General features: G+C 41.5%; 2 protein-coding genes across 2 annotated transcripts; one reads left to right on the forward strand and one right to left on the reverse strand.

Annotated features, from left to right (window-relative positions):
• Positions 1–21,647: 21,647 nt before the first annotated feature.
• On the reverse strand, positions 21,648–22,957 carry LOC125507282 (glutathione S-transferase 4-like). Its single transcript, XM_048671913.1, has 3 exons — positions 22,735–22,957; positions 22,536–22,584; positions 21,648–22,377 (listed from the first exon to the last, which is right to left on the reverse strand). Exons 1-3 carry the CDS (start codon positions 22,882–22,884, stop codon positions 21,908–21,910), a joined length of 669 nt encoding a protein of 222 aa, XP_048527870.1. The 5' UTR covers positions 22,885–22,957; the 3' UTR covers positions 21,648–21,907.
• Positions 22,958–23,561: 604 nt separating this feature from the next.
• LOC125555482 (pectinesterase inhibitor 8-like) lies at positions 23,562–24,298 on the forward strand. Its single transcript, XM_048718422.1, has one exon. It carries the CDS (start codon positions 23,620–23,622, stop codon positions 24,145–24,147), a length of 528 nt encoding a protein of 175 aa, XP_048574379.1. The 5' UTR covers positions 23,562–23,619; the 3' UTR covers positions 24,148–24,298.
• Positions 24,299–26,578: the final 2,280 nt, after the last annotated feature.

Consider the following 26,578-nt stretch of genomic DNA (forward strand, 5'->3'; position numbering starts at 1 on the left):
TGTCACTTCTGATGTGCTTTATCTTGGCGCCATAGTTGTTCATTGCTCGACTGGCGAAGCGTCTGAAGACATCCTGCACTTCAGTCTTGTAGAGGATTATATGCACCCAAGTATATCTTGAATAATCATCAACAATGACAAAGCCATAGAGACAAGAAGTAGTAGTAAGAGTTGAGAAATGAGTGGGACCGAAAAGATCATGTGGAGCAGTTCGAAGGGTTGGGTCGTTGTCATTATTGTCTTCGAGGGATGCTTGGCCCTCGTCATCTTTCCTGCTTCACAGGCACCGCATAAGTGATCCTTCTTGAACTTGAGGCCCTCGATGCCTATGACATGCTTCTTCCTTGCAAGGGTGTGGAGGTTCCTCATGCCAGCATGTCCTAGCCTCTGATGCCAGAGCCGGCATTCAGAAGCTTTTGCTAGAAGACATACTGCAAGTTGTGGTCCTGCTGAGAAATCTACCACGTACAAATCATCTTTCCGATACCCTTCAAACACTAGAGACTTGTCAGATTCCATTAGTACAAGGCAATGATATTTTCCAAACATCACAATCATGTTTAAATCGCAAAGCATTGAGACAGACATTAAGGTGAAACCAAGGGATTCAACAAGCATGACTTTATCCATGTGTTGATCCTTTGAGATTGCAACTCTACCTAGACCCAATACCTTGCTTTTACCAGTGTCAGCAAATGTGATGTGACTTTTGTCAGATGGACGTAAAGTTGAGTCCATGAGAAGGCTTCGCTTGCCAGTCATGTGATTTGTACACCCACTATCAATAATCCATTCTGAAGCAGCTGGTGTCGTACCCTACAGTGCAGTTAGGGGGATAGGCTTTACGAAGAGAATTGTGAAGCAAAAACATTTGACGAACCAGTGGATTATTAAAGCTTAGATCGAGATTGGGACTGATAGGGCAAGTAGCAAGCGGTTCAGGAACAAAGTACATAATAAGACCATTTGGGCATTTGATCTTGCGCCCTACAAGATGTTTAAGGTCCCCAGCAATAGTGTCAGACGATTTTGGTTTTCGGCTGGAGACCTTTCCCTGCAAAAGAGAGTTAAGCTTTCTTAGCCACCCACATCTTCAAGGGTGGCTTCGAAGCAATGAGTCTAAGTGCAGCATCTGAGAACTTTAGCTTTGGAGCCCTAACAAAAAGTCTTGCAGGTGGACAATAGTACTCATAAGAATAAGCAGAATAGTTCTTGGTCTTATGAACATGGCGTTTGATGAAACATGCTCATATTCACAGGCCTGAGTATGGTTTCCCTGCAAAATATTTGCGTTAGTGCGACTCAGGTGAGTCCTCTGTCTGTATGAAGCCTTTGGACCATATGAAGCCTGTGGTCTGGGGTTTGTCTTCTTCACCTGTGGTGTCATGATGACATTCACAGGAAGATTCTCCAAACACCTTTTCGGCACCCAGATCTTCTTCATAGGCGGTCCATTCCTGCAGTTAGTACCAATATACCTGGCAAACACTTCACCATTCTGATTCTTAAACAGTTTATAGTTTGCATCAAAGGATTCATCAATAACAATGGGATTAGCACAAATGAAGCCAGATAGGGTGGATGGATCCGCTGAAGGTTCCTTTGCAGCAACCCATGTGATTTTGGGGTACTGCTCAGGTTTCCAGTAAGAGCCATCAGCATTCATTTTCCTTTCAAACCCAACACCCTCTTTCCTAGGGTTTCGGTTCAGAATCTGCCTTTTGAGGACATCACATAGTGTCTGATGCCCTTTGAGACTTTTGTAAATCCCTGTTTCAAGCAGTGTCTTCAACCTACCATTCTCATCAGCAATAGCAGTGGTATCCTCAGCAGAGGGGTTAGTTACCACATCAACAGTTGAAGATATTGCAATAGTAGCAATAGTAGAACATTCAGCAACAGAAGTAGCGTTATCACGCTCAATGCATTTAAGACATGGTGGTTCAAATCCTTCCTGAGCTGAACTGATCTGTTTGGCGCGAAGTGACTCGTTTTCCTTTTGAAGATCTTCATGAACCGCTCTCAATTTCTCAAGATCTTGTTTCCTTTGAAGATAATCATAGGAAAGCTTTTCATGAGTTGTTGAGAGCGTTTCATGACGCCTTTCAAGTTCCTCATACTTAACATGAAGATTTTTTATGTCTTCAATTAAGGACTGAGATCGAGTCATTTCAGCGTCCAACAGGTCATCGCTTTTGTCTAACAGTTTTAGAATATATTCCATAGCTTTCTGTTGTTTAGTGGCAAGGGAAGCAAGTTTTGCATAGCTGGGTTCAAATTCATCACCAGATTCATCATCACTGGATTCAGATAGATAGCATTCAATTACCTTAGCATCTTTTGCCATAAGGCATGATGCAGAAGATGATGATTCTGGTTCGAATGTCATCGCTTTGAGAGATTCCTTAAAGTCCTCAACCAAGGATCATGACGAGTTCGATGACCTTCATAGACCTCAGAGAGACGGTCCCAGATAAGCTTCGCATGATCGAGATGCATGATATTCCTAAACTGATTTTGAGACAGACAGGAGCAGATGACGTCCTTCGCCGTGAGGTTGAGAAGAGTGTACTTGCGAATGTCATCAGCTTCCACCATCTTGCACAGATCGGTCAGGCCAATCTCAGTGACGGTCCACAGCTCGCTGTTTGTCGCCATGAGGCGCTTCTTCATCATGGCCTTCCACTTGGGATACTCATGACCGTCAAAGATGGGGCATGACACAGTCTTCATTCCTGTGGTCGACATAACTAAAACTCCATGCGGCTAAACCAAAATCACACAGAATAAGGGAGTACCTCGCTCTGATACCAATTGAAAATGTGTTATATCGACTAGAGGGGGGTGAATAGGCGATTTTTATGGAAGTCTTCAAAACATGGAAGTTTTGAAGACAAATGATAGAAATGAACCTATTACCATGCAGCGGAAGGTAGACTACACTAGGCAGACCATAGTCAAGTATTCGATGAAGTGAAAGCACAATGACTAATAGCAGCTAGGCAGTAAAGATCAGGTACACAGTGAAGACAAATGGATAATGCAAATAGGCACTGACTTCACAAGAGCCAACTGTAAATAAAGAGATGGGAAGGATAGAACCAGTGTGCGGGATGAAGACAAAGGTTTGGTAGACCAGTTCCAACTGCGATGACAGTTGTACGTCTGGTTAGGGCGGATACGTATTTAAAGCTGAGGACACACAGTCCCGGACACCTAGTCCTGAACCGCAGCTCAGGACACTTAGTCCTCACCGTATTCCCCATGAGTTAAGGTCACACAGACCTCGCCCAATCACTCTGGTAAGTCTTCAAGGTAGACTTCCAAACCTTCACAGACTTCGTTCACCGGCGATCCACAATGAATCTTGGATGCTCAGAACGCGATGCCTAACCGGCTGGAGGATTCACAGTCCTCAAGTGTAATAAGTCTTCAGATCACACAGACAGGAAGACTTAAGTGATGCCTAACACTCTTTGGCTCTGGATGGTTAGGGCTTTATCTTCTCAAGGAATTCTCTCTCAAAGGCTTCGAGGTGGGTTGCTCTCAAACGACAAAAGCCGTGCTTTAACTCTGAGCAGCCAACCGTTTATGGTTGTAGGGGGTGGGCTATTTATAGCCACTAGGCAACCCGACCTGATTTGTCCGAAATGACCCTGGGTCACTAAGGAACTGACACATGTTCCAATGGTCAGATTTCAAACACACACGACAACTTTACTTGGGCTACAAGCAAAGCTGACTTATCCAACTCTGGACAAGATTTGCTCTCATAGTCTTCACTAGAAGACATAGGATTTTGGTTAAGCATCACTTCAGTCATTCTGACTGGTTCTCTTGGACCCCACTTAACAGTACGGTGGTTCCTATGACTCAACAAAGAAAAACACAGAACGACGAAACTGCTAAGTCTTCGTGCTCCATAGTCTTCACGCGATGTCTTCTCTTGTCATAGTCTTCAATGTGAATGTCTTCACATACCACCTTTGACTTCAATGTCTTCATACATTTTTAGGGGTCATCTCTGGTAGGAAAACCGAATCAATGAGGGACTTCTACCTGTGTTGTCCTGCAATTCTCACAAACACATTAGTCCCTCAACTAGGTTTGTCGTCAATACTCCAAAACCAACTAGGGGTGGCACTAGATGCACTTACAATGAGCCTTCATGTTTATTCGTCTGGCTGGTTTGCTTTGTTGATCAGTTTTTCTTACGCCAGACATTCAGCGTATTGATGCTGCATGAATTGTCGGAAGTGTAGCGGTTATCTTCTAAGCTCGCTGTGGAATTTGTTGGTTTAGCCATTTGTCTTTTCCCTGCTATATTATAGTATTACTTTTTGTTATCCATCTTTAATCCCTCAGGCTTGGGACTCATTTATATTTAATGTTGAATGCCCATCGACAGTTTGATGATTTTTACAGAATGTTTCATCTACACCTACCTAGAGGTCTGAGGTAGTACTGTAATAACCTATCGTACGTATTGTTATTTTGCTTGCATGGTTAGTTGGGAGTACAGCGTTCCCTCCAGAAAATAACGACATGTATCACCACAGGTGTGGAGGTGTTGAACCAAGCTCTGGATAATCAAGCAGAAGTGTTGGCCTGTAGGAATTACATATTCGATCGCTGTGGCACTGACTATGTGTTATGTCTTTTGTTTACTTTCAGGTTCAACACAAGTTGTTAATTTTCGTAGAGTTGAGCTCCAGTTTTAGATCAACATTCTCTGAATCTTCCTCACCATGGATTCAGCGTGCAGGTATCTGAATTTTATGCTGTCCAATTCACTCACCTTTGTTTTTATGGTTAAATTTTTATCACTTGATCCACTACCATTAACAAGTTGAGCTGTTCTCTTTGATTATGAGTAGCCGGTAAAAGAAGTCCACCATCTTCATTGCTGACGTAAGTTATAAGACGTGGAAGTTTATACCTCCTTTCCAGTTGAACTATTGTTATTTGTTACTGTACTGATAAACCTTTTGGATTTTATTAACCAAAGAGATACGACTTTGGGCTATGGTTAGCTCAGCTCTAATCAAGAATCCCCAAGGGACCTTTTTCAAGACAACTGTGTAAGTTATTCTGAACATTTTCCACCTCTATATGTTGAATCAAAGCTTCTAGAGAAACAAAGTTCAGTGATCTCTGTTATGTGAAGGTAGTTGGTGTTATATTTTTGTCACCATATTTTTTTCGAAAAGGAGGTTATCACCCAGCCTCTGCATCCAAAAGATGCATACGGCCCATATTTTGTTCACCATATGATTTTGCTTTTGGAGACATAGAGCATCTTGTGGCAATTTGCCTGAAGAAACCAGTTTGGTTTTCCATTTATTGGGCATTTCTTGAAAAGCAGCTGCATTGCAGGGATCCCAACCGAGTTGTTGTATACTGTTGCTCTTGGTATTTGGCACATGCATTCATCAGAGGTAGGTTGCCCTAATGATGAGTGTACAATGAATGATCTTTGGAGATCAATTGGCGATCAGATATTCTGAAAGAAAATTGACATATCATTACTGTTTGTGACATAAAGATACCAAATCTCTAAGAAAATACCAGTGTTACAGGCTAAGTATAAGGGCAACGAAATGTTAGAGTGAACATCTACAGATTCTGAAACTGTCATCTGTTATCATGCTTTGCAGATAGTGCAGATTTTCAGAGACCGCTGAAATCCACGACTTGCTGGTGAGTGCTTCTTTTTGTTACTTTCAAGTTACCTTCTTGGTTTGGCAATCTGATATTTATCCCTGTAGGCTTATGTTGGCCATACTATTTTACACAGATTGGTCTGCCAGCGATTAGGACATAAAGTTTGTATGTCATTTTTCCATACTTGAGACATGGAATGTTTTTATTTCGTCCAGGTGGAAGACGATCGTCGTTACATGAGAAGAACGTAAAAAGGTAACTGATCTTTCCGTTTCTTACAGATAGCAACATAATATTCCTATAAACGAAACAAAAAAATTACATAAGGAAAATAACAGTAAGTTCACACTAAAGAAGTGGGTCTCGCCTCCTGTCAATATTTCACGTAAGCCAACTTAGCCTGGCAATGAATAATGGATCACCATCAATATGGATATTTTTCTGAAAGATCACCCTAGCCGGCCCATGCGATAAAGTCCTACCTTTTAATCATTTCATTTACATTAATTGTTTTGAAGAAAACAATTTATTTTTCTCTAAACTGTTTTGAAGAAAACAATTTATTTGAGAACCTTTGGTTATACAAAAAATTACATCATAACATATCAATATGGCGTGGCTACAACTACTACACACTTAAGTGGTGAAGGAAAGGCTTTTTACAACACAAAAAAAGCATGAACCAAGCAATGGCAGTTCAACATGGCTCGCCAGCAAGTATGTACCCAGCAACATGAATTTGCGAGACAAACAATGATCTTAGTGAAAATATGCAACATTTCCGCAATGTGGTACCTAATGTACCCCCAACATTCTCACAGCAAGGATCCCATCGTTACATACACAGGAGCAAAGCCACCCGTTGGACGGGTACATGAATTTGCAAAAGCCATTTACCACTTCATTACATGCACTAATCCTGCAGGGGCTACACTAGGATGATTTAACTAGGGTGGTCTGCAATCATTTACTTTCATGTAGTTGCATCGCCCTATACGGTATGTTCCATAGAACAGACTGTATAGGGTGCCAATAAGTAGACCTTATTAATACTGTATCAGCGTGTACCTTTCCGTTCATCAATATGTATCATGTATAGCTGCAATAAATGTACCCCTTTTCCGTTTTTATTGATGGACTCATCGTATGTACTATTTCTGTGTTCTAACCACGGACGATTCTATCGTTACAAATATAACAATGCCCTTTATGATATGTATAAATACAATATATTGACGGGTGCGGCGTGCTGCCGCACAGGCTATGCTAGTATATTTTTATGGTGCTAGTCATCGCAACGTTTCATTTTCATGATAAAATCACAACAGTTTTCTTCCTTGTCGAAGGTTTAATTCCAAATTATTCTTGATTTTTTATATTAGGTTATTCTTGAGATTGAGCACTGACATTTTGGCATCAGAGTAAACTCAGTTGTACCTTTGTGTGGGCACTCATGCCCTTGAGAACGCCGGGTCAAGAACCATCGCCGTCCATGGACGCTGCACCCTAGCCTTTTATTGCATTTGCTTATCGGGCTGGCCCTCAAGGCCCTTTACCGCGCGCAATTTTTTTTAGGAGTACGTCTATGTGCATCTTAGCTTTAAAGAAGGCAGAATTGTAAGTATAAGAAGACTACTACTCGCCGCGAACAACAAGCGTAGCATGAACACCACACCTAAGCTCAGTGGCGGAGCCAGAAAAAGAGAAAATCCCGGGCCAAATTTTTCTTGGTAACATGGATTTTTTGGGTATTATAACTACCCGGAATATCTCATAACATTTTTGGAAAAATACCACATGCAAAACAAACAAAATAAAGTTAAAATTCTCAATAAATATAGAATGTAAACTCAATGCTCAATGATCCAACATAATAGATAAAACATGACATAGGTACAGATAATAATATGGGGATACAAAAAAGTACCAAATCAATTGGTCACCTCATGTGTGCCTCCAATTAAACCCTTTAACAGTCGCAGTAAGGGCGCCTCCTCACCTATGCCACGTAGATTTTACTGTGCCGAAGGAAAAAAAATAAAAAATGTGGCTCCTCTCGTCAATTCGTGCTCTCATACGCAAACGCAAGTCTCCTCTCTTCTCTCCCACCGCGGCTCGCCGCCGCCGCCATCACCACTCACGACGGCCGATTCCGGCGAGCACCGGCGGCGGGTGGCAGATCAACGATCTCCCCACGCCCCGCTCCTTCCTCCCATCCCTCCAGATCCAACGGCGCCGAAGCCAGGCCGAGGGTGGAGGTGGCGCCTCGTCCGGCTCCTCCTCCCCATCCTCATCCTCCTCGTCCTCCGCCGCCGTCTCCTCCTCCAGCGCCCCTCCAGCGGCCGCAACAGCAGCCCCGCCGGCAGCGATGAGGACGAGGACGGCACCGCCGACAGGGGCGGCGGGGAGTACGAACTCGTTCGGCGTCGTGCCCGTGGCGGTACAGGGACCAGGAGGAAGAGGAGGCGAGAGATTTGTTCGACTCCGACAACGAGGAGTACGTCAAGACCCTCCGCGTAGCAACTACCTAATTCCAGGTCCGCCTCTCGTTACTGAATTAGCCGCTAGATTCTCCTAGGCCAAGTTATCTCCTCAGTTAGTGAGTAGAATTTCTTAGGAGATTGCTACATAACCCTACCCAGTTTCTGTATGATTGGCTGGTTTAGTTGATCGTGGGGCTCTGGGAGCTGCAGTGAACATTTGGTCTGTGGTAGAATTAACCTTCTCGCTTGAGTACAAGTTGAACTCTTCATGCTGCAGACTTGTGTTTGAATTATTGTTCCAAATTTCAGCAGTGTATGTCAGGCTAAGTAGAGCATAATGTTGGATGAAATTCTCTGCTAGCATCTTCCGGTTCTTGCTTGATTTTGAAGAGTCAGAGAGACTTTGAGTTACAAAAGCATTAAGCAGAACTACTGAAGAGAGTATAAGAACGAACCATGAAACCATATATATAATTGGGTGGCTGTGAGTTGGAAAGATACATTCGCTATCTTCATTTCCTTTTTTGGTTGAAACTTGTTCAGCGTGGGATGCGACAACGCATTTGGCCAGAGGAGAACGTGGCAGCGGCATCTCCTGGCGATGGCGGTGGGGCAGGCAATGCTTCAAGGCGACGGGCTGAGGCGGTGGTGCAGGGATCCGCTCGGTCTGTTGTTGCTGCTGAGGGCGGACGGGGGAGCCGGGTCGAGGTGGCAGGTTCGTCCGTGATGCCAACGTAAATTTCTCTGAATCCTTCTCCCCCTTGCCCCTGATCTCTATCACTCTTTCTCTTTCTGCCCATCTATGCAGTATTGTGTAAGTGTTGTGGTTCCTTTCTTATTTTTTTGAATAACCTCTGATCCTCAAGGGAGCGAGACCAACGGGGAAAGGAACAAGGCGTGGCCTCACATGGTGGCTTGCCGTCTGCTTCACTGTTTCATACCTTTCTCTGTACAATTTCTTCAGCTTCAGAAACTATGTACAGGTCTCTACATCTATTCTTCAAATTTTCAGATCCACCGCCCCTTCTAGCTCTCTACACTGTACCCTGAACCGCTACTGATGTGCACTTTGTTCAGTTTATTTTTAGAAAGGGATTTGAGATGGTGCCCGACATTATAGTAAGTTCAAGACTGTTGCTGAATGAGTGGTGTGTGCAACCAGACCTCCGTCCACTTGTTTCTATGTTTGAACATTCACCGGTTCTTGAGAATCTGACGCTTCAATTGCGCAAGGTGTATCTTTTCTAAAAGGATAGTCGTGGAGTTGCTGTAGTGTTAAGGTTTCATGAATGATTGATGAATATTTTTTTCAGTTACAAATTAGAATGTTGTGCTAAAAAACATAACCCCTGTACTGAACATGTGGCCCTTAATTTATAATCTATGCAGGTACAACTAAGCCTAACTCATCTGGTTCCTGTAAGCTGTCGCTGGTGTGATTCCCTTGGCATTGCATACAGCTTTCCGTTGGCACGAATCTAATGTAAATCTTTACCTGACAAATGTAGGAACCTCTCCACCAACTTCTTTCACGGGGAGATCCTGAATGTCGGCGTCCTTGGACCTTCGAAAGCAGCTGTAAGCTTAACTCTGGCCTCATCTCATTCCACTTTTTGTGTCCTTTATGATGTCAGCAGATGTTATAAATATGAATGAGTGGTATCTATTAGCTTGTACCACAAGTCCACAATTGTACTGGATCAGATTGTGCTCTGGTGCATTTCAAATGATGCAGGCATGTCGAAACTCTGGAGCTTTGTAGGCTGCCCATCCAGAAGGGTTGCCGTGGAATCCTCAGATTCCCTGGAGTGCTACCACAGAAAATGATCTTATGCCAGATAGATTGTTCAAGTATTTGATTACTGATAGGAACAGTCAGCTTATTTTATTTTCTGAAAAGAAAGGAACACTATCCAGTACGATTGACTTCTTCTGTAACAGCTTCATTGAGGAGCTCAAAGGTCGTGACTGTGACTGTTCTTAGGCCAATAGTTTCAATTGTTGTTATAACATTTGCATCGTTCTTCACAAGCTGCGAAATCAAGCGTGCTAGCGGCGGCGAGCGATCTGAGCGCCAATGACTCAACAGCTGATTATCAATCAGGTTTGTGTATTTTATTTTCATCGGCAATGCTGCATCCTTTTGAGTTGCAATGATCATATGGTTCAGATAGACAATTTAATCATTTTTCTTTTCTGTACCAAGTTTATGCTTCAATCGATCAACAATTATTTTGAATCACAAACCTATTACTCTTTGGAGTGGCCACATGTGTATCTTTGAATCTCCAAGTGCCACCGGAGGGCTATATATATTTCATTGGTTCATGGATCATTAGGAGGCACATAATGGTAGAAATAATTAGCTTGCAAGTTCTATACTGCCAGAGGAGTCATAATTCGTGTAGGGTAGCAAAGCCATACATGATAAGCAAGGGGAACATGCAACATACGTAGCCGAGCGTGTCAACACTGCATACAACAGCTCTATCCAGCAAATTTTCTTATGATTTTGCTTTATTCTATTGATCAGATTTGCCAAGTCATTTTTCCTTCGAGGTATTCAGCATTGCCAAATTTATATATTTACCTAAATTTAATCTTGACCCAATTTGCTCTGGTCAATACATGCATGATGCCTTTTCTTTTCTATAAACTGGATGTAGGGTTAGTTTACTATGCCGATCCGAGTCAGCGTCAGGCGCGCCAAGCTCGCCGTCCACATGCCTCCTCTTCGTCTGCAGCCGCAGTGCCAAATCGCTCCCCATCCGAGCAGGTAGCACCCAGTTCCCACCTTGTAACCGTTCGCTTTTATTCTGTCCATGTTTCCGTCCTCTCATCTTTGCCGGTGGGTCAGGCCTCGGTTGCTATTGTTTGATTCTGTTGGTCAAAACTATTTCATAGGCACTTCTATTACTTTGGGTTGGTATATATGGTAGGGTTTTCCCAGTCACGACGTTGTAAAACGACGGCCAGTGAATTGTAATACGACTCACTATAGGGCGAATTCGAGCTCGGTACCCGGGGATCCTCTAGAGTCGACCTGCAGGCATGCAAGCTTAGTTCATCACTGAAATAATTATGAATATCAATCCAGTAAAGGTATGATGTACTCATGACTTTTCTTCTTTCTGTTTGGTCTTCAAGATATGTATGCCACCATGCAAAATATTTATCTAATAACTTCTCTATTGTCGTGCAACTATATCTTAACTTCTTGATAATGCAGTACATGAGGTTTGTAATATCTTCTAACATCTTCTATGAACTAGATAGTCACTAATTTAAATTGTGTGATAATACCCAAATGTCTGAAACACTGAGTATTCTGTTGTAAGCTGAAAATTTGAAATTTCACATTCCTGTTTCTGGAAAAACCATGCTATACTGCTATCTAACACAATGCTCTGTTGATCGATGTTTTAGTAACTTCGTGTATTATACTCTGTTGACGAAAAATCATGCTAAATCCTAAAAAACATGCTATACTACTACTACATTTATTTATTTTGTTGTATTCGTGTATTGTAACACAATGCTTTGTTGATCAGCATGTTAATAATTTCGCTTCCTAACATATGCCTCATCACTAATGGCGGCGACATGGAACAACACTTCTCTGATGTTAGTACTGTAAAGTAGAGAAAGTCATTTGCAAGCATGTGCCGTCGCAAATTTGGTGGGTACATTAGACATTAACAACTTGTATGACCTCACATTCGTTGGTGCTAATATTTTATGAATAAACATGAGTGTAAAGGTGGTTAAGAATTCTGATGGATAGTGATGGGGAGATATTTACCGAGGTTGCTAGGCGGGAGGACTTCCCTTTTCTGCAAGGACTTCTCTAGGTGGGTTGTTCTGATTTCATAAGATTGAAAGAACTGGACATTGAGCTAATTAGTCATGTGATTGGGCACTGAAAATGTTTCTCATATTAGTTTGTTAATGTGCTTTTACTTGTCGCAGTTTAGAAATTTTGTGTTTGTCTCGAGTAATTTTCTGCTCTGCTTATGTTAAGATTTTGTCTGGAAAATTTATGCAGCTCTTCGTTTGCACTTTAGATGACTGTGGGTGAAGCACTGAGTTGCGCCCTTGATGAGATGTCTGGCAATGCTTCTGTTTTCTTAATGGGAGAAGAGGTACCGCGATACCACCTGGAAGACTAAGTAGTAATATATTTTTCTTTCCTTTATTTGTGCCTCTAAATACTTGTCATTTCTCTGACAGGGTGGTTTGAATAAGAACTACTTCTCAGTTTCCATGTTTTTCGATATTGGTGCCTGTTTTTTATTTTCAGTTTTGCAGATTTTAATTATGGATCTAAGGATTCAAATTTGTTCCAAGCTTTTTGCTTGCAGTAAAACTCTTACTAGAGACAACTGGAAATAGGAAACCAAGTGAACTACCAGTTTTGTCTTGAATAATCACTACTCTGGTTTTATTATGGCATACCTAAATTTATTCTTAGAGAAAACTTGACATGCAGATTGGATTTGCTTATGTATTGTTTCAGTAACATGATTATATAGTAATCTGTTTATAACTATGTAAGAGCCAATAGGAGACAGAACATTGTAGCTTTATACTACTATTACAATTATACATGATTCTATATAGCTAAAAATATGTCCTGTTGTATTCAAACGAACAGATCCTTCTAATACAACAGCTATACATTGGCAGAGAGATAATATATACTGGTTTCAGTCAGATTTTGTTCTTCATGTCCATATATAAGTTCTCTTGTTATCACTTTGTGTACATCTTCAAATAGCAACTTAATTGGTGTGGAATTTATGTTCCTGGTTTATGTAGCTACATAAATATCAGGAACTATGTTGAAGTGTTTATTCCTTAGCACTTTTGATTTACAAATAAGTCTACTATTGTATAATCCTTGTAACTGAAGTTGGTTGTTCAAGCAAACACAATGTGCACTAACAGAAGATGGCAGGAACAATGGTACACATTCAAGTATGTATCTGCCAAAGTTGATTATGTTTAACTCTAGGCATTGGATTACTATGTAATGGTGTACTATTCTTTGAAGAATTTGTAGGAGGTACTAGAAAAATATGACTTGATGAGGGATGCCTTGATTTCAAAAACCAGCCTGAAAGAATTTAGTTTAGTAAAATATTGTATAGCCTTCTCGTAAAAGTTTGATACACTTTTCAAGAAAACAAACTTTGGCTAATCATTAAGATATAACTTTTCTCATATTTGAACAACAAGGTTATTTGAGTTCTGCTAAAAAAAGGTTATTTTTTGTAACTTTTGCGAACTTTGTGGAAAGAAGCTACAAATAACTGATTTCGCTGTCAAGTCTACAATTCAATGTTGATCTAGAGGGTGGAATCTTTAAACTTCATTGATGTTTTCTTGTCCGTTTTGATCTAATATCTGTCTGATGTGGTTTGTATAAAGCTTATGGTGGTATAATTAGTTTTGCTTTTTTTAGGATATAATAAGGTTGTAAATAGACGGAGACTGAATTAGTTCACATTACTTTGATGTCTATCGAGCCAATGGGACAACAAAGGTAGTTCCTTCGCACAATTTGAAGAATGTTATTTCATATTGCATGATATATCTGACTCATTTCAGTGGGCCTTCAGTTAATTTGAGGCATCCTTTCCTAGGATCTTACCTTGATATTCCTCTATTTTCTCCTATTAGTCCCATGCTTTTTTAAGAACTGAAATAATTATAACCAGTGTTACAAATGTTTGCTGAGGAAATGTCCTTGCAAAAAAGAACCGGAAGAAGGCTTTCTATCTTCACCAGTATTTCCTTTTGTTTCTAATTGTTGGCTCATTCCTATGGCCTAAGAGTAAGGATTAATGCTTTTGATATCTGATTTGAGAAAACAGCATCATAGAACGTAAGTAGAAGGTAGACTGTAGCATTGATCATTGCTATTTTGTACATAGACAGTTCAACGAACTGCTCTCGGAGGGGATGTTGAGGGTGACGACGCTGTAAAGCTTCGCCGGAGCCATTCCAGCTCTTTCAAAGCCACAAGGTGAGCCGAAAGTCCGTGTATATTTGATCGAGCACACTCGCTTCTCTCATAATTCATATAATCATTAGAAGCTCAGAACCAGTTATGCCACATATATGAAGTGGAATTCATTTGCAGGCAAGGAAGCCGAGGAACCAGGACGCCAACGGTGCGGAGCCGTTTGTCATCGAGAGGACTAGGGCTGCCATCAGGGACCTCTAAACCAAGCTCAACATCTCCCTCGCGCCTCCATCAACATCGTGTCCCGGAGGGCCGTCGCCGTCCGTGACGGCGAGCTACTGCCGCCGCATCGTCAGCCGCACGGTTAGAGGGAGGCATCAAGGGCCTGCCACCGCTGTCGGGGCCGACATGCGTGCAATTTCTATTAATGTATCTTATGTTGCCAAATAGCAACATGCTCCTGTCGATCCTATATCATTGTGGGCGTGGCATTCCAGTTTCTTCCTCAGATGATGTTCCAATATAGTAAGTTCCATCAAGAATTGCATGTACATGTGCTGCTATCTTGATCCAAAAAGTAAAGTAAAAAAGGGCGTTCATCTACCTGGCACCACCCAGATGCCCCTCAAGCGGCGCGCCACGGGCGCGCCCCAACTACTAGTAACTTGATCAATGGTAGAGGAACCAACACCTTTAGGGCGGTAAAAGTATACGCCCATAAGAAAAAGCATAAACATCAAGTGAACTAATTACTATCATTGATACAAATTAAAAACTCACCACTTCGACGAGGCGAAACCCCTTTGAGAGACATAAATGACTGAAAACGATATATCATCTATTCACCTTCACCAAATTGAACACGGGCAGGAGCAGGCATACCAATATTTTTACACTACCGTTGTTTCAATTTGTGGTGTTGATTCAGTCCCCTGGGCTGTTTGATTCCCTCGATATTAAATGATAGGTGCAAACACTCCCGTTATGGGCACCAATAAAAATATATCTTCATTTTCTATTTCTACAACATGAAATGAAATTGGAAAATACAATACATTAAAATGGGTTCAACAATACCCTGCATATGCATATGCGACTGGCGCACACACACACACACATACTTTCAATTCAATTTCAGTTCGTTCACTACTTGTCTACTTCATACACAGAAGTACCGCAAAAGTGAAGAACACTGTACAAGAGGAAAGACATCAAGGTGAGGCAAAAGGCATTCAGGACTCAGCACCAGGCAACCAGTTAGGCAGGGAAGCAGGGGACAGCGCGCAGCGGTGAACAGCGGCAAGCCGACAACAACGGAGCAGCACGGCAAGGGCCGGAGCCGCGCACTGGCGCACAGAAGGGCGGCAGCCAGGACCAGGGGGAGCTGGGGGCTTCCCAGAGAAGTTGGGGGGGGATGTCGGTGGTCTGTGTAAGGCGCCACAGCCAAGGCCGGCGGATGGTAGACAGCAGCAGCCTGGACGGCGAAGCGGCAGCGTGACCGCGCAAGGGTTAGAACCGAGTGTAAAGTGAAAAATTGCGGGGTATAAGATGCCAATATTTTTCTCAAACGAATAAACATTAATACAAACTGAGAGGGTCTACAGCTGCAGTTTTTTTGTCTGGGGAGAATGAGAAGGAGAGATGCGCTGCATGAGAGATTCCCCGCCCCAACAAAAGACTTACATTTATTTTTCTTATACCATTTTGAATGGCTCATAACTTTTTAACCAAAAATTCATTTTTGAACTTTTTACATATTTGAATTCATGGCGAATAGACCTTTAAAACAAGACCGACTTTTAATATATTTGAATGAGTTTAAAATATCGATTTCACACATTTCACACATTTTATGATAACATATTTCAAAAAAAGATTTTATAATAACATATTTGTCTCATTTTAAAACAGATTCCACACATTTTCAAATAGATTTCACTCATTTCATCTAACATATTTCACTCATCTCAAACAAGATTTTATATCAGATTTCACACATTTAACATATTTTATGATACCATATTTCACTCATTTCAAAAAAGATTCTATACTAACATATTTCTCTCACTTTACTAACACATTTCTCTCACTTTAAAATAGATTTCACACATTTTCAAATGGACTTCACTCATTTCATCTAACATATTCCACTCATTTCATATCAGGTTTCTTGTGAAATAGGCTGATTTCACATATTTCTAGTGAAAAAAAATGTTTGTTTCACATTTTTTTAGTGAAAATGGGTTTGTTTCACATACAAAATGTGAAACGTCAAAATTTAAACGTGTTTGAAATGTATTCAAGATTGGTCAAGTTCTAAAGATCTTGGCGCTAACAATTCAGATATATAAATTATTTTGCAAACGAACTTATATTTGTAAAGATGTGAGTGGTTTAAATTGTCTAAGATGAAATAAAAGTGCATCGATTTGTTCGGGGTGAAGACAGAGAAGAGATGCTGCATGCATGCGGAAAAAAAGTACTCCTAATAGTTCTTCCCTGACATGCATGTTAGTGGCTGTGATAATACATCTGAGTGGGCCAGCTGTTACACTAATCTTGACGAACAATGAATGGATGGATATCTGCCGGTAGGTACCGCTAATGCTCAAACTGACTTATTTGTAAAAAAAAACACTCAAACTGACTTTCTGGAACTTAGTGTCTATGGGAGCTCCTTTTTTTTTAGTAGAGTCTATGGGAGCACCTATGTGGCTGGTTCCTATTTGGTGCCTTAAGCGCCCGTTAGTTTAGAGTAAGACGCCACGACCAACCCACCAAATCCTTTCATGTGATTGTTTGCTTGTTTTCCCTTCCTTTATTTCTTTTTCTTTTCTATTTCTTTTCCTTTTTTTAAATTCGCGAAACTTTTTGCCTTCACGAATATTTTCTGCAAATCGATGACAATTTCTTGAATTTGATGATTTTTTTGAAAATTTGATGAACGTTTTTTAAATCCGATGAACTTTTTTCAAATTTGATTAACTTTTTCCGAAATCGATGAACTTTTTCCAAATTCGGTGAACTTTTTTCTGAATTCTGTGAACTTTTTTTGAATTCGGTGAACTTTTTTCTGAATACGGTGTACTTTTTCCGAATTTGATGAACTTTTTTTCGAACTCGTTGAACTTTTTTCGTATTTGGTGAACTTTTTCTGAATTCGATGAAATTTTTTCTGAATTCTGTGAACTTTTTTTGAATTCGGTGAACTTTTTTCTGAATACGGTGAACTTTTTCCGAATTTGATGAACTTTTTTTTGAACTCGTTGAACTTTTTTCGTATTTGGTGAACTTTTTCAGAATTCGAAGAATTTTTTTCTGAATTCTGTGAACTTTTTTTGAATTCTATGAACTTTTTTCTGAATACAGTGAACTTTTTCTGAATTTGATGAACTTTTTTCGAACTCGTTGAACTTTTTTTCAAATTCGGTGAACTTTTTCGGAATTCGATGAACTTTTTTCAAAGGACCAGAGTACATACTGTAGCAAACCAGTTCATTTTCCAAGAAAACCAGTACGTACTGTAGCATTTTTTTAGCAAGCCAAAAAAAGTGATCGAGCAGGCAACTTTTTTTAGCAAGCGACACAGCTAGCGAGTGAACGGCAGGAGTCCACGATCGAGTGACGGCAGCAGCCAGCGAACGAGCAGCGGCAGCCAGCGAGCGTTGCTGGGCCAGGCCCATGCAAGCGACTCAGCGGGCGCTGGCTTGGGTAACGGGCGCTAAAGGCGCCAAGGAGGAGCTCTCCCTATGTGACGCTCTTTGCGTCAAAGAATCCACGTTTCGCATAGGGGCGGATCACCTGGGCCGGCCCATTTGGCGTCCGTGAGGTGAAAAACTGCGAAAAAGAACGCTAGGATTCGAACCGCCAACTTGTAGTAATGTGCGGGCTGTGCTAGCCAGTACGACAGACAGATCTTGTGATGGGTTAGCAGCGCAACAATTAAGGAAACAATTGACAGCGGCAAAAATTTAAAAGATTCACAAAAACTGAAGTCCCACTGAGGGATCTAACCGAAGACCTCCTGCTAGTGCTTTTCTTTTTGAGGGATCGAACATTCGCAAAAACGTGATTTTATTTTGGAAAAAACTAAACTTTCCGTAACGCAAACATTATCAAATTTGTGAACAAAATTTTGAAACCTCAAACATTTCATGAAATACGAACATTTTTTGGTTTTCAAATATTTTTTGAAAAAAGGATCAAAATAGTAAAGGTGATCTTTTTTGACATTTGGAAGAAATTTTAAAAAGACGCAAAACATTTTCTGAAAAAAGGAACAGAAATTGAAAATGAATACATTTTTTGAAATTACAAACAATTTTTTCAAAAACACGAATATTTGTCGAAATTGCATGTACATTTTCCGAGTTTGTGAACAAATTTGGAAAGCTGGAACTTAGTTTAAATTCTAGATTTTTTTTGAATTTGTGAACATAAAAATAAATATGCGTGGCAAAATTCAAAACATGGAAAAATTTGAATTCAGGGAAAAATTTGAAATTACGAATATCTATAAAATCCGCGAAGAAGTTTTCAAAGCATGACATTTAAAAAAAATTGATTTTTTTAAAGAGAGAACATTTTCTTATTTTTTTATTTCAATGTAACATTTTTAACTTATGGAATTATAAAAAATTGTAATAGAAGTGAACAAATATTAGAAGTTCTAAAATTTTATGGATATTATGAACAACATTTCAAAACAGGAACATTTTAAAAAATCAATAAAATCTAAAAAGTGTAAACTATTTAATTTTCTGAATCATTTGTTGAAAAGAGAAATATAGGAAAGAAAATAAAAATTGACGAAAAGAAAAGAAAAGGAGAAACAGAAAAAAGGAAAAAAAGAAAAAGAAAGGAAAAAAGAAAAATAAAAAAGTGAGAAAGTAAAAAAGAAACAGAAAAAGAAGGAAAAAATAGAGAAACGAAAAAAACTGAATAAAAACCCGGTTCAGGATCCTTTTAGAAGGTTCCCAAAACCGGAAAAATCCAGCTGAAACCTTCTGGAACATTCCCAAAACCGGGATCAATGGAAGACACGTCTTGCTTCTAAATGGCTCGGCCTGTCTCAGTCGATGCTTCTGCGACACATCAACATTTTGATGCAAAATGTGTCAAATAGGAAATCTGAGTGTCTGGTTGCGTGCCTCTGTGTTGAAGTGTGTGGATCAGTGGGACTAACGAGCCAGCCCATATGGGGTTTGGGCTTGCCTTTGACTGGGCTATACCCCGGGCCTATATAATAATGTATACAGATAGTAACTATGGAAAAATTCCACGCCCCGGGCCTGGGCCCTGGGTACCTGGGGCCCAGCTCCACCGCGGCCATGCAAGTCCAAAGACAGTCACGAACGACCAAACAAAACTACAAAGCAAAAGTGTATGGCCATATCGTTTACAATTTGGCTCTAGATTTTACTAGTGTTGTCTTTGCCTTTTGTTCTAGAGAAGCTAATGAGGTAGCAAAAAGTTTAGCTAAGCATTCTTATTGTACTAGACCATGTTCAAGAATTCATCCGATTAACCAGTTAACTTGCCGATTAATCCCTACTCATAGGGTCACCGAGTAGCCGATAAACCGAAAGATCGTCCGATTAATTAATTAAATGGTCGATTAACTTGCCGATTAGCCGATCAATCCCCTACTCGCTAGCCAACCGAGCAGCTATCAGTTAACGATTTCCTCAACAATGCTACTAGATCCTCCTACTCTTCGGATACTATTGGTGACTTTATTCTCTTGGACATTGTAAGCGATATGGCTACCATTGAGGAATAAAGTCTCTTATTTTCAAAAAAGAAAGTTGCCATGGCAATGTCGGGGGCATTAGAGTCCCAAGACTCAGATAAGCTAACACTAAAACAATGTTTTGATAGACTTTATTTTGCCTCAAATTATAAACGAGATGGCCATTGTTTGAGAAATAAAGTTTTGATGACAACAGAAAATTGCCATCCAATGTTACAAAACTTGTCATGACCGAAAGTGAAAATTGCCATGTAGCACACACAAATACCAATGATTTTTTTACAACGATTGCCATTTGCATGATTTGGACCCAATGATTGTGGAGGTGTTTTCAAGACCTCCTAATCAGAGAATGTTCTCGAGTTATCATTTCTCTACAAAATAAATCCCATCGCCTGCCCTCTAGTAGATCCATTGTTGCTTTGACATCCAATCAAATTTTCATGTGGAAACAACAAACATTGTGGTCTCATAGCATAGATTTTGTTCCAGTCTCCCAAAAAATCACAATATGTGTTGTTTTCTCATGAAAATTTGCACGCGTGTTGGAGACATGAACATATTTAGTATATATAATATTATTTTTAGCCCATACCAAAAAAATTGGATATATTTTCTCATTTTACTATTCACCTGGTGAAGCCAAAATGATGTCGTGTCAATTAACTTATCAACTTAAATTACAGTTATTTCCAAAAAATAAAGCGGCAGTTACATCATAAACTAACAATGGCAATTTTTTGGGGGAAATCAAAAATCAAATTAGGGGGGCATGCAGCCACAACTCTTGTCCATTGGAACTAACTCTTGCGCAACCGGTTTGATTCATGATTGCCTTTATTCAAATATAACCCTGCCAAAATCATGATTCACCTCTCAGTAGTCTTCAAATTACGGAGCATGCGCCGTGGAATGGCATTGCCACTATTCATTGTCTCCAGTCCTCTTCCACACTAACCATTTGGCTGTACTCATGTGTCAGTGAAGGCGACAAGTATCCTACGGACCGATGTTTGTCCTCCCATTTGATTCCTTTATTATGGAGAACACTTATTGTTGGCTAGGTGCAATACGCGCAAGATCTTAAAAAGTAACTTTTCTTTTTTTTTGGGGGGGGGGGGGTCATCTTCCAAAAGGGAGACATTGTCTTCTAGAAGCACCATCCTCTAAGACCGATGTATGAACAAGGGCCAGATGATTACTACTATGTCAAGAATACCTACATTTAGGTAAAGCTGATGAAGTAGGCGAATGTTCCTATTCTCACATAATTGAAAATTCATGGCTGCTTCACCACCTTCTGTGCGGATGTAGGTTCGTGAGTTTTCTCGAAGTACTCACTTACAATGAGTTTGGTAGATAGTATGTTTCTACTTTTTCTATATGTCAAGTGGGTATGATTCCCATGTTACTTTTTGATCGAAAAGAGAAACCACACAGAATATCTTTAGTTGACTAGAACAACGCCCATGCGTCGCAACGGGATATAAATATTGTATTACATTAGCTTGTGTTTACCTGCCCATATTATGCCATTGTGTAAATAAATGCTCATTAAATTATGTCCATGATTTACATTATATTTTGATCAGAAGTGATTTACCTGTCCATGATATGCGATTGTGTAAATAAATGTTAATCAAATTCTACCCATGATTTACCTTATGTTTTGATAAGAAGTTTGGCAAGTAAATTAAAGTAGAATTGATCCAGAAGGTTAAATTAAGGTGATTGCTTATTATACGGGGAAGTTTGGACGAAGGAGTGATGGGAAGAAAGGTGAAACGGAACCTTACATTCTTTTTAAGTAATAGTAGAGACTTTGCAACAACATTGGTGTGAAAACCATGGTACTGCTGACAGAAATAGAGGGCATAGACCTTGAACTTACTTTTTTTGAGAATCAATTCTAATTGGTATTAGGAAACAATTCACCGAAACAAGTTATTTCATACCCACACCCACACTTTGCTTACTTTATTGCTCGTGGGTTGGGTAGAGATGATTAGAGCATCACAAGCACACAAAGCATATGCCTTATCATGGTATGTTCCCGCTCCCGAATCCAAAGTCCGGAGGCATGCCAGCTATCACCTTCTTGACCGACGGCCTTGCCAGCAGCGCCTCCCACCATGCCTTTACGTGCGGATACACATCGAGCACAACCGCATGCTCCGTCGCCATGAAATAGCGCATGAAGGAGAAATGGGTGAGGTCGGCGAAGCTGACGAAATCACCGGCCAAGTACTTGTTGCTTGAGAGCCTCGCCTCATACACCTCCAGCAGCTTCTTGAGCTTCTCGACGCTCTCATCGACGAGGCCCTGGTCGACGTCCCTCCCAACGAACGGGTTGATGATGCAGTTAAACACGATGGGCTTGAGTACGGGCTCAAGCTGGTGGGCATCCACGTCGACCCATACGTCCACCATCGCCGACTCCTTGAGGCTGCCCGCTCCTAGAAACTCGGGCTTGCATTTGCGCAGAATATGCCTTGCGATGGCACGGGATTCTGATGAAAAAAAATCACGTAGAGAAATTAGTAACACTCATTTTTTTTTGTCACGCCCACCAAATTTCTTAATAATTCATAGAAAAACATAGCTACTGAATCAAAACAAAATAGTGTTAAAAAATCAAATAAAATAAAAAAAAACCATGAAGGCTTACGGTAGAGCGTCAGATCGCCGTCCTCCAGCACCGGGATCTCGCCGAAGGGCTGCAGAATTGTTGGACGGGAACAGTGTTAGTAGTAGTAGGTGACCTTGGCCACGCAAACGCAGTTGATCATCTCTCTGTTTCTTGCTTCCTATACAGAACTAAAGTAGCAAAGCTGAACCAGATAGGGAGAAGCGCAGAGCACACGTACGTTTCTGGCGAGGTGCTCCGGCAGCCGGTGGTCGCCGCCGTTCCTGCTCATGGGCACGAACTCGTACTCGGCACCGGCCTCCTCCAGGCAGACGAGGACCCGCGCCATCCATGGCGACACCGCCCAGCCGTACACCTTCATAGGCGCCATCCCTTCTTCTTCTTCTTCTTCTTCTTCTTCTTCTTCTTCTTCTTCTTCTTCTTCCTCTGTGTTTGCAGTGCACTACTATGGGTCCATTTATGTACTTCATCATCGAGCACTAGTAGTACTGTTGTTCATTTAGCACGCCGGCAGTCCAAATCCAAAACAATATTCTAGCTAGGAGTATTGGGGTTCCCTGTATGCAGTCAAACTTCTGTTTTTTAGGCGACGCCGATCGTCACTGCTTGCGTGCGCAATGCAGTCCATTGGTTGGTAGGTGAGCAAAATTGGTCCATCGTGCCAAGTAAATCTATTCGAGGAAGCCAACCACGTGAACAAGCCGAAGCACTTTTTTTTTAAATTAATAATAGGAAACTGCCATTTTTATTTGGGCCGGGATCAGGCGTAGGATTTTTGGGTCGGGCTTAAGCCCATCCATGGAAAAATTGAGTAACTCATAGCCTTTTTTACAATAATGTAACTGACGTTTCTAGAAGAAGAAAAGGCAAGATGTAACTGACAGTTAATATCCTAATTACTAGCCTAATTAAATGAAACAAGCATTAGCATTTGATAAAAATATCCTAGATATAGCTGTAACCTGTAAATAGTTGTACTCATCCTCAGGGTGCCTCTGCCTATAAATAGACATCATGTACGCTTTCTCCATATAGTATTGTGCGGCGCAGACAAAATTACCCCAGATTAGCATCTCTCTCCATCCACATACAACCAACAAGATCCATGAGGCCACCGGCAGCTCTTGTGGTCGTAACCGCCGTCCTTCTCGTGTTGTGCGGTGTCGACGCGACCGTGGAAACAACCTGCAAGGCGGCGGCCGATGAGGATGCGCATGTCAACTACAACTTCTGCGTGTCGAAATTGAGAAAGCACTACCAGAGCTCCGACGCAGACACATGGGGCCTGGCCAAGATAGCCGCTAACATGGGCGTCAACAACGCCTATGGTGCCATCCATGACATCGAGCGCCTACTAGCGAAGCCGAGCATGGATGCCAAGACGAAGGTCGCCCTTGGGCAATGCCAGGGGCTGTACGACAACATGAAGTTCGCGTTTGCTGGAGCCTACGACGAGATCAACGGCCGGAATTACGCCGCGGGGAAAGAGGAGGCCGCAAAGGCCGTCTCCCTGGCGCACCAGTGCGATGATGCCTTTGTGAAGGCCGCCGTCCCGTCACCTCTCAAGCAACGTAGCCTCTACTCCGTGCAGACAGCGATAGTTTGCACGGCCATCACTAACCTTATCAAGTGATGAATAGCATCATGGATCCAAATCGTGGGAGAGTTTAGAGGTCGGATCAAACTTGTAGCGATTACTACTCTGAACCTTTGTAAGGTACATGCAAGGAATAAAACATGTTTTTATTAGTTGTGGGTTTATTTACATGCCTAATAGAGTTCTCAATGCATTTTGATTTGCTTTCTGCTCTTAAAAAAACATGCATTAACCATCACATGCCCTTTCAATGTGCTATATTTATTTTTCTTGTAACGCAGCCAAAGAATTGCCTTATACCCTTTCAATGTGCTATATTTATTTTTCTTGTAACGTAGCCAAAGAATTGTCTTATACACTTTCAATGTGCAATATTTATTTTGCTTGTAACGTAGCCAGAGAATTATCTCATACCCTTTCAATGTACTACACTTTATGTCACTAAAATAAGAAGAGTTGAACAAAGAAGAGGTAAACCCAACAAAGACCAAAAAAAAAACCGTTCTCTCAACATAATGGCACTTAAGTGTTTCCGGCTGGTGGGGACCCAATTTCTGGCGTTGTTCTTGATCTTAAATGTACCATATAATTGCACATATATAAAAAATACCAAAATGTCTATTTCTGTAGCGTCCTTCTTGATCTTAAATGTACCACATAATTCTGCATATGGACGGAACCAAAATATATTTATATGGTGCTAGTCATCACAATGTTTCATTTTTCATGATAAAATCAGAACAAATTTCTTGTCGAAGGTTTAATTCCATATTCTTCTTGAGTTTTTTTAGATTAGGTTATTCTTGAGATTGAGCATTGACATTTTGGCATTAGAGTAAACTTAGTTCTACTTTTGTGTGGGCTCTCATGCCCTCAAGAACGCCGGGCCAAGAACGATCACCGTCCACGGACGCAGCCCAGCCTTTTATTTCATTTGCTTATTGGGCTGGCCCTCGAGGCCCTTTACCGTGCATAAGTATCTTTTTTCAAGAGCACGGTTAGGTGTACCATATCTTTAGAGAAGGCGGAATCGTAAGTTTAAAATGACTACCACTCACTGCGAACAACGAGCATAGCACGAACACAACACCCAGGCTCAGTGGCGGAGCCAGAAATAAAGCAAATCCCAGGCCAAAATTTTCTTGGTAACATGGGATTTTTTGGCATTATAACAATATCTCATACCATTTCTGAAAAAAACACCACATGCAAAACAAACAAAATAAAGTTAAAATTCTCAAGAAATCTAGAATGTAAACTCAATGCTCAATGGTTCAACGTAATAGATAAAACATGACATAGGTACAAATAATAATATGGGGATACAAAAAAGTACCAAATCAATTGGTTACCTCATATGTGCCTCCCATACACTACTAGGGAAAACCCTAGTAGTAGCGCGGGTAATTGCCTAGCAGTAGCGCGGAGGCCTGCGCTACTGCTAGGGCGCTACAACTAACTTTTAGCAGTAGCGCGGGTGGTAGCGCGGTTGCCACCCGCGCTACTACTACTTAGTTGTAGCGCGTTTCAAGGCCCCGAGCTACTACTGACTAATTGAGAATTAAAAAAAATTCCATCCATGGCGGCTGCTTTTGCTGGGCATCGTCCTCTCCATCCATGGCTGCTACTTGTCCTGGAGGGGATGAAGTTGTCCGTGGTGATGGTGCTTCCCCACCCAACTTGTGCCCGTACCTCTCGTCTACTGCTGCTACAAGAGAAGAGAAAATTATTAGAAAGAGGAATAGAGAGATAGAGAGAAGTAGGAGGAGGAACTCACCGGTGGCCGCCGGAGTTGGAGCTGACGCCCGAAACCCTAGATGAAGCTCGATGACCTGCTGCTGCTTGTCATGGGACCCTTGACCCGGTGAGGAGGTGCAAGTGGCTGCGTCCATGGCGGATCTGGCCGCCGCCATGGATGACGCTTTGCTGGTTTCCGTCTCCTTCCACCAGCGGAGAAGAAGGAGCATGGAAGGGGAGGGGAGGGGTCTGCAGTGCCGTCGAGGATGGAGGGGAAGGGGAAGAGGAGGTCGCCAGATTTTTGAGTGCCGCCGAGGTGCGAGGCCGGCAGTGGTGGTGGGTGAGGAAGGGAATGGTGAGTGGGGGGAGAAGGGGAATCAGAAGAGTGTGGGTTTGGATTTGGGCCTCGGCACGCTATGTGTACATATGTCTTGGTGGGTCGATAGTAGTAGCGCGGGTTTATACCCCTCGCTACTACTATGGCATGTCCCGGGTGGGCACGGTAAAGACCACTTAGTAGTAGCGAGGGTTATAAACCCGCGCTACTACTATCAACTTAGTAGTAGCGCAGGTTTATACCCCTCGCTACTACTATGGCATGTTCCGGGGGCGCACGGCAGAGACCACTTAGTAGTAGCGAGGGTTAAAAACCCGCGCTACTACTATCAACTTAGTAGTAGCGAGGGGTAAAAACCCACGCTACTAGTAAGTAACAGTAGCGAGGGTTATA

Source organism: Triticum urartu, chromosome 5 (assembly GCF_003073215.2).
Source record: "Triticum urartu cultivar G1812 chromosome 5, Tu2.1, whole genome shotgun sequence".
Classification (NCBI taxonomy): domain Eukaryota; kingdom Viridiplantae; phylum Streptophyta; class Magnoliopsida; order Poales; family Poaceae; genus Triticum; species Triticum urartu.

Bases quoted from the DNA above. Each gene is read 5' to 3' on its own strand.
- LOC125555482 (XM_048718422.1), top strand. From the start codon at position 23,620: ATGAGGCCACCGGCAGCTCTTGTGGTCGTAACCGCCGTCCTTCTCGTG.
- LOC125507282 (XM_048671913.1), bottom strand. From the start codon at position 22,884: ATGGCGCCTATGAAGGTGTACGGCTGGGCGGTGTCGCCATGGATGGCG. The intron at 22,585-22,734 runs GTACGTGTGCTC...ACAATTCTGCAG, and splicing joins CGGAGCACCTCGCCAGAAAC to CCCTTCGGCGAGATCCCGGT. The intron at 22,378-22,535 runs GTAAGCCTTCAT...TTTTTTCATCAG, and splicing joins CGGCGATCTGACGCTCTACC to AATCCCGTGCCATCGCAAGG.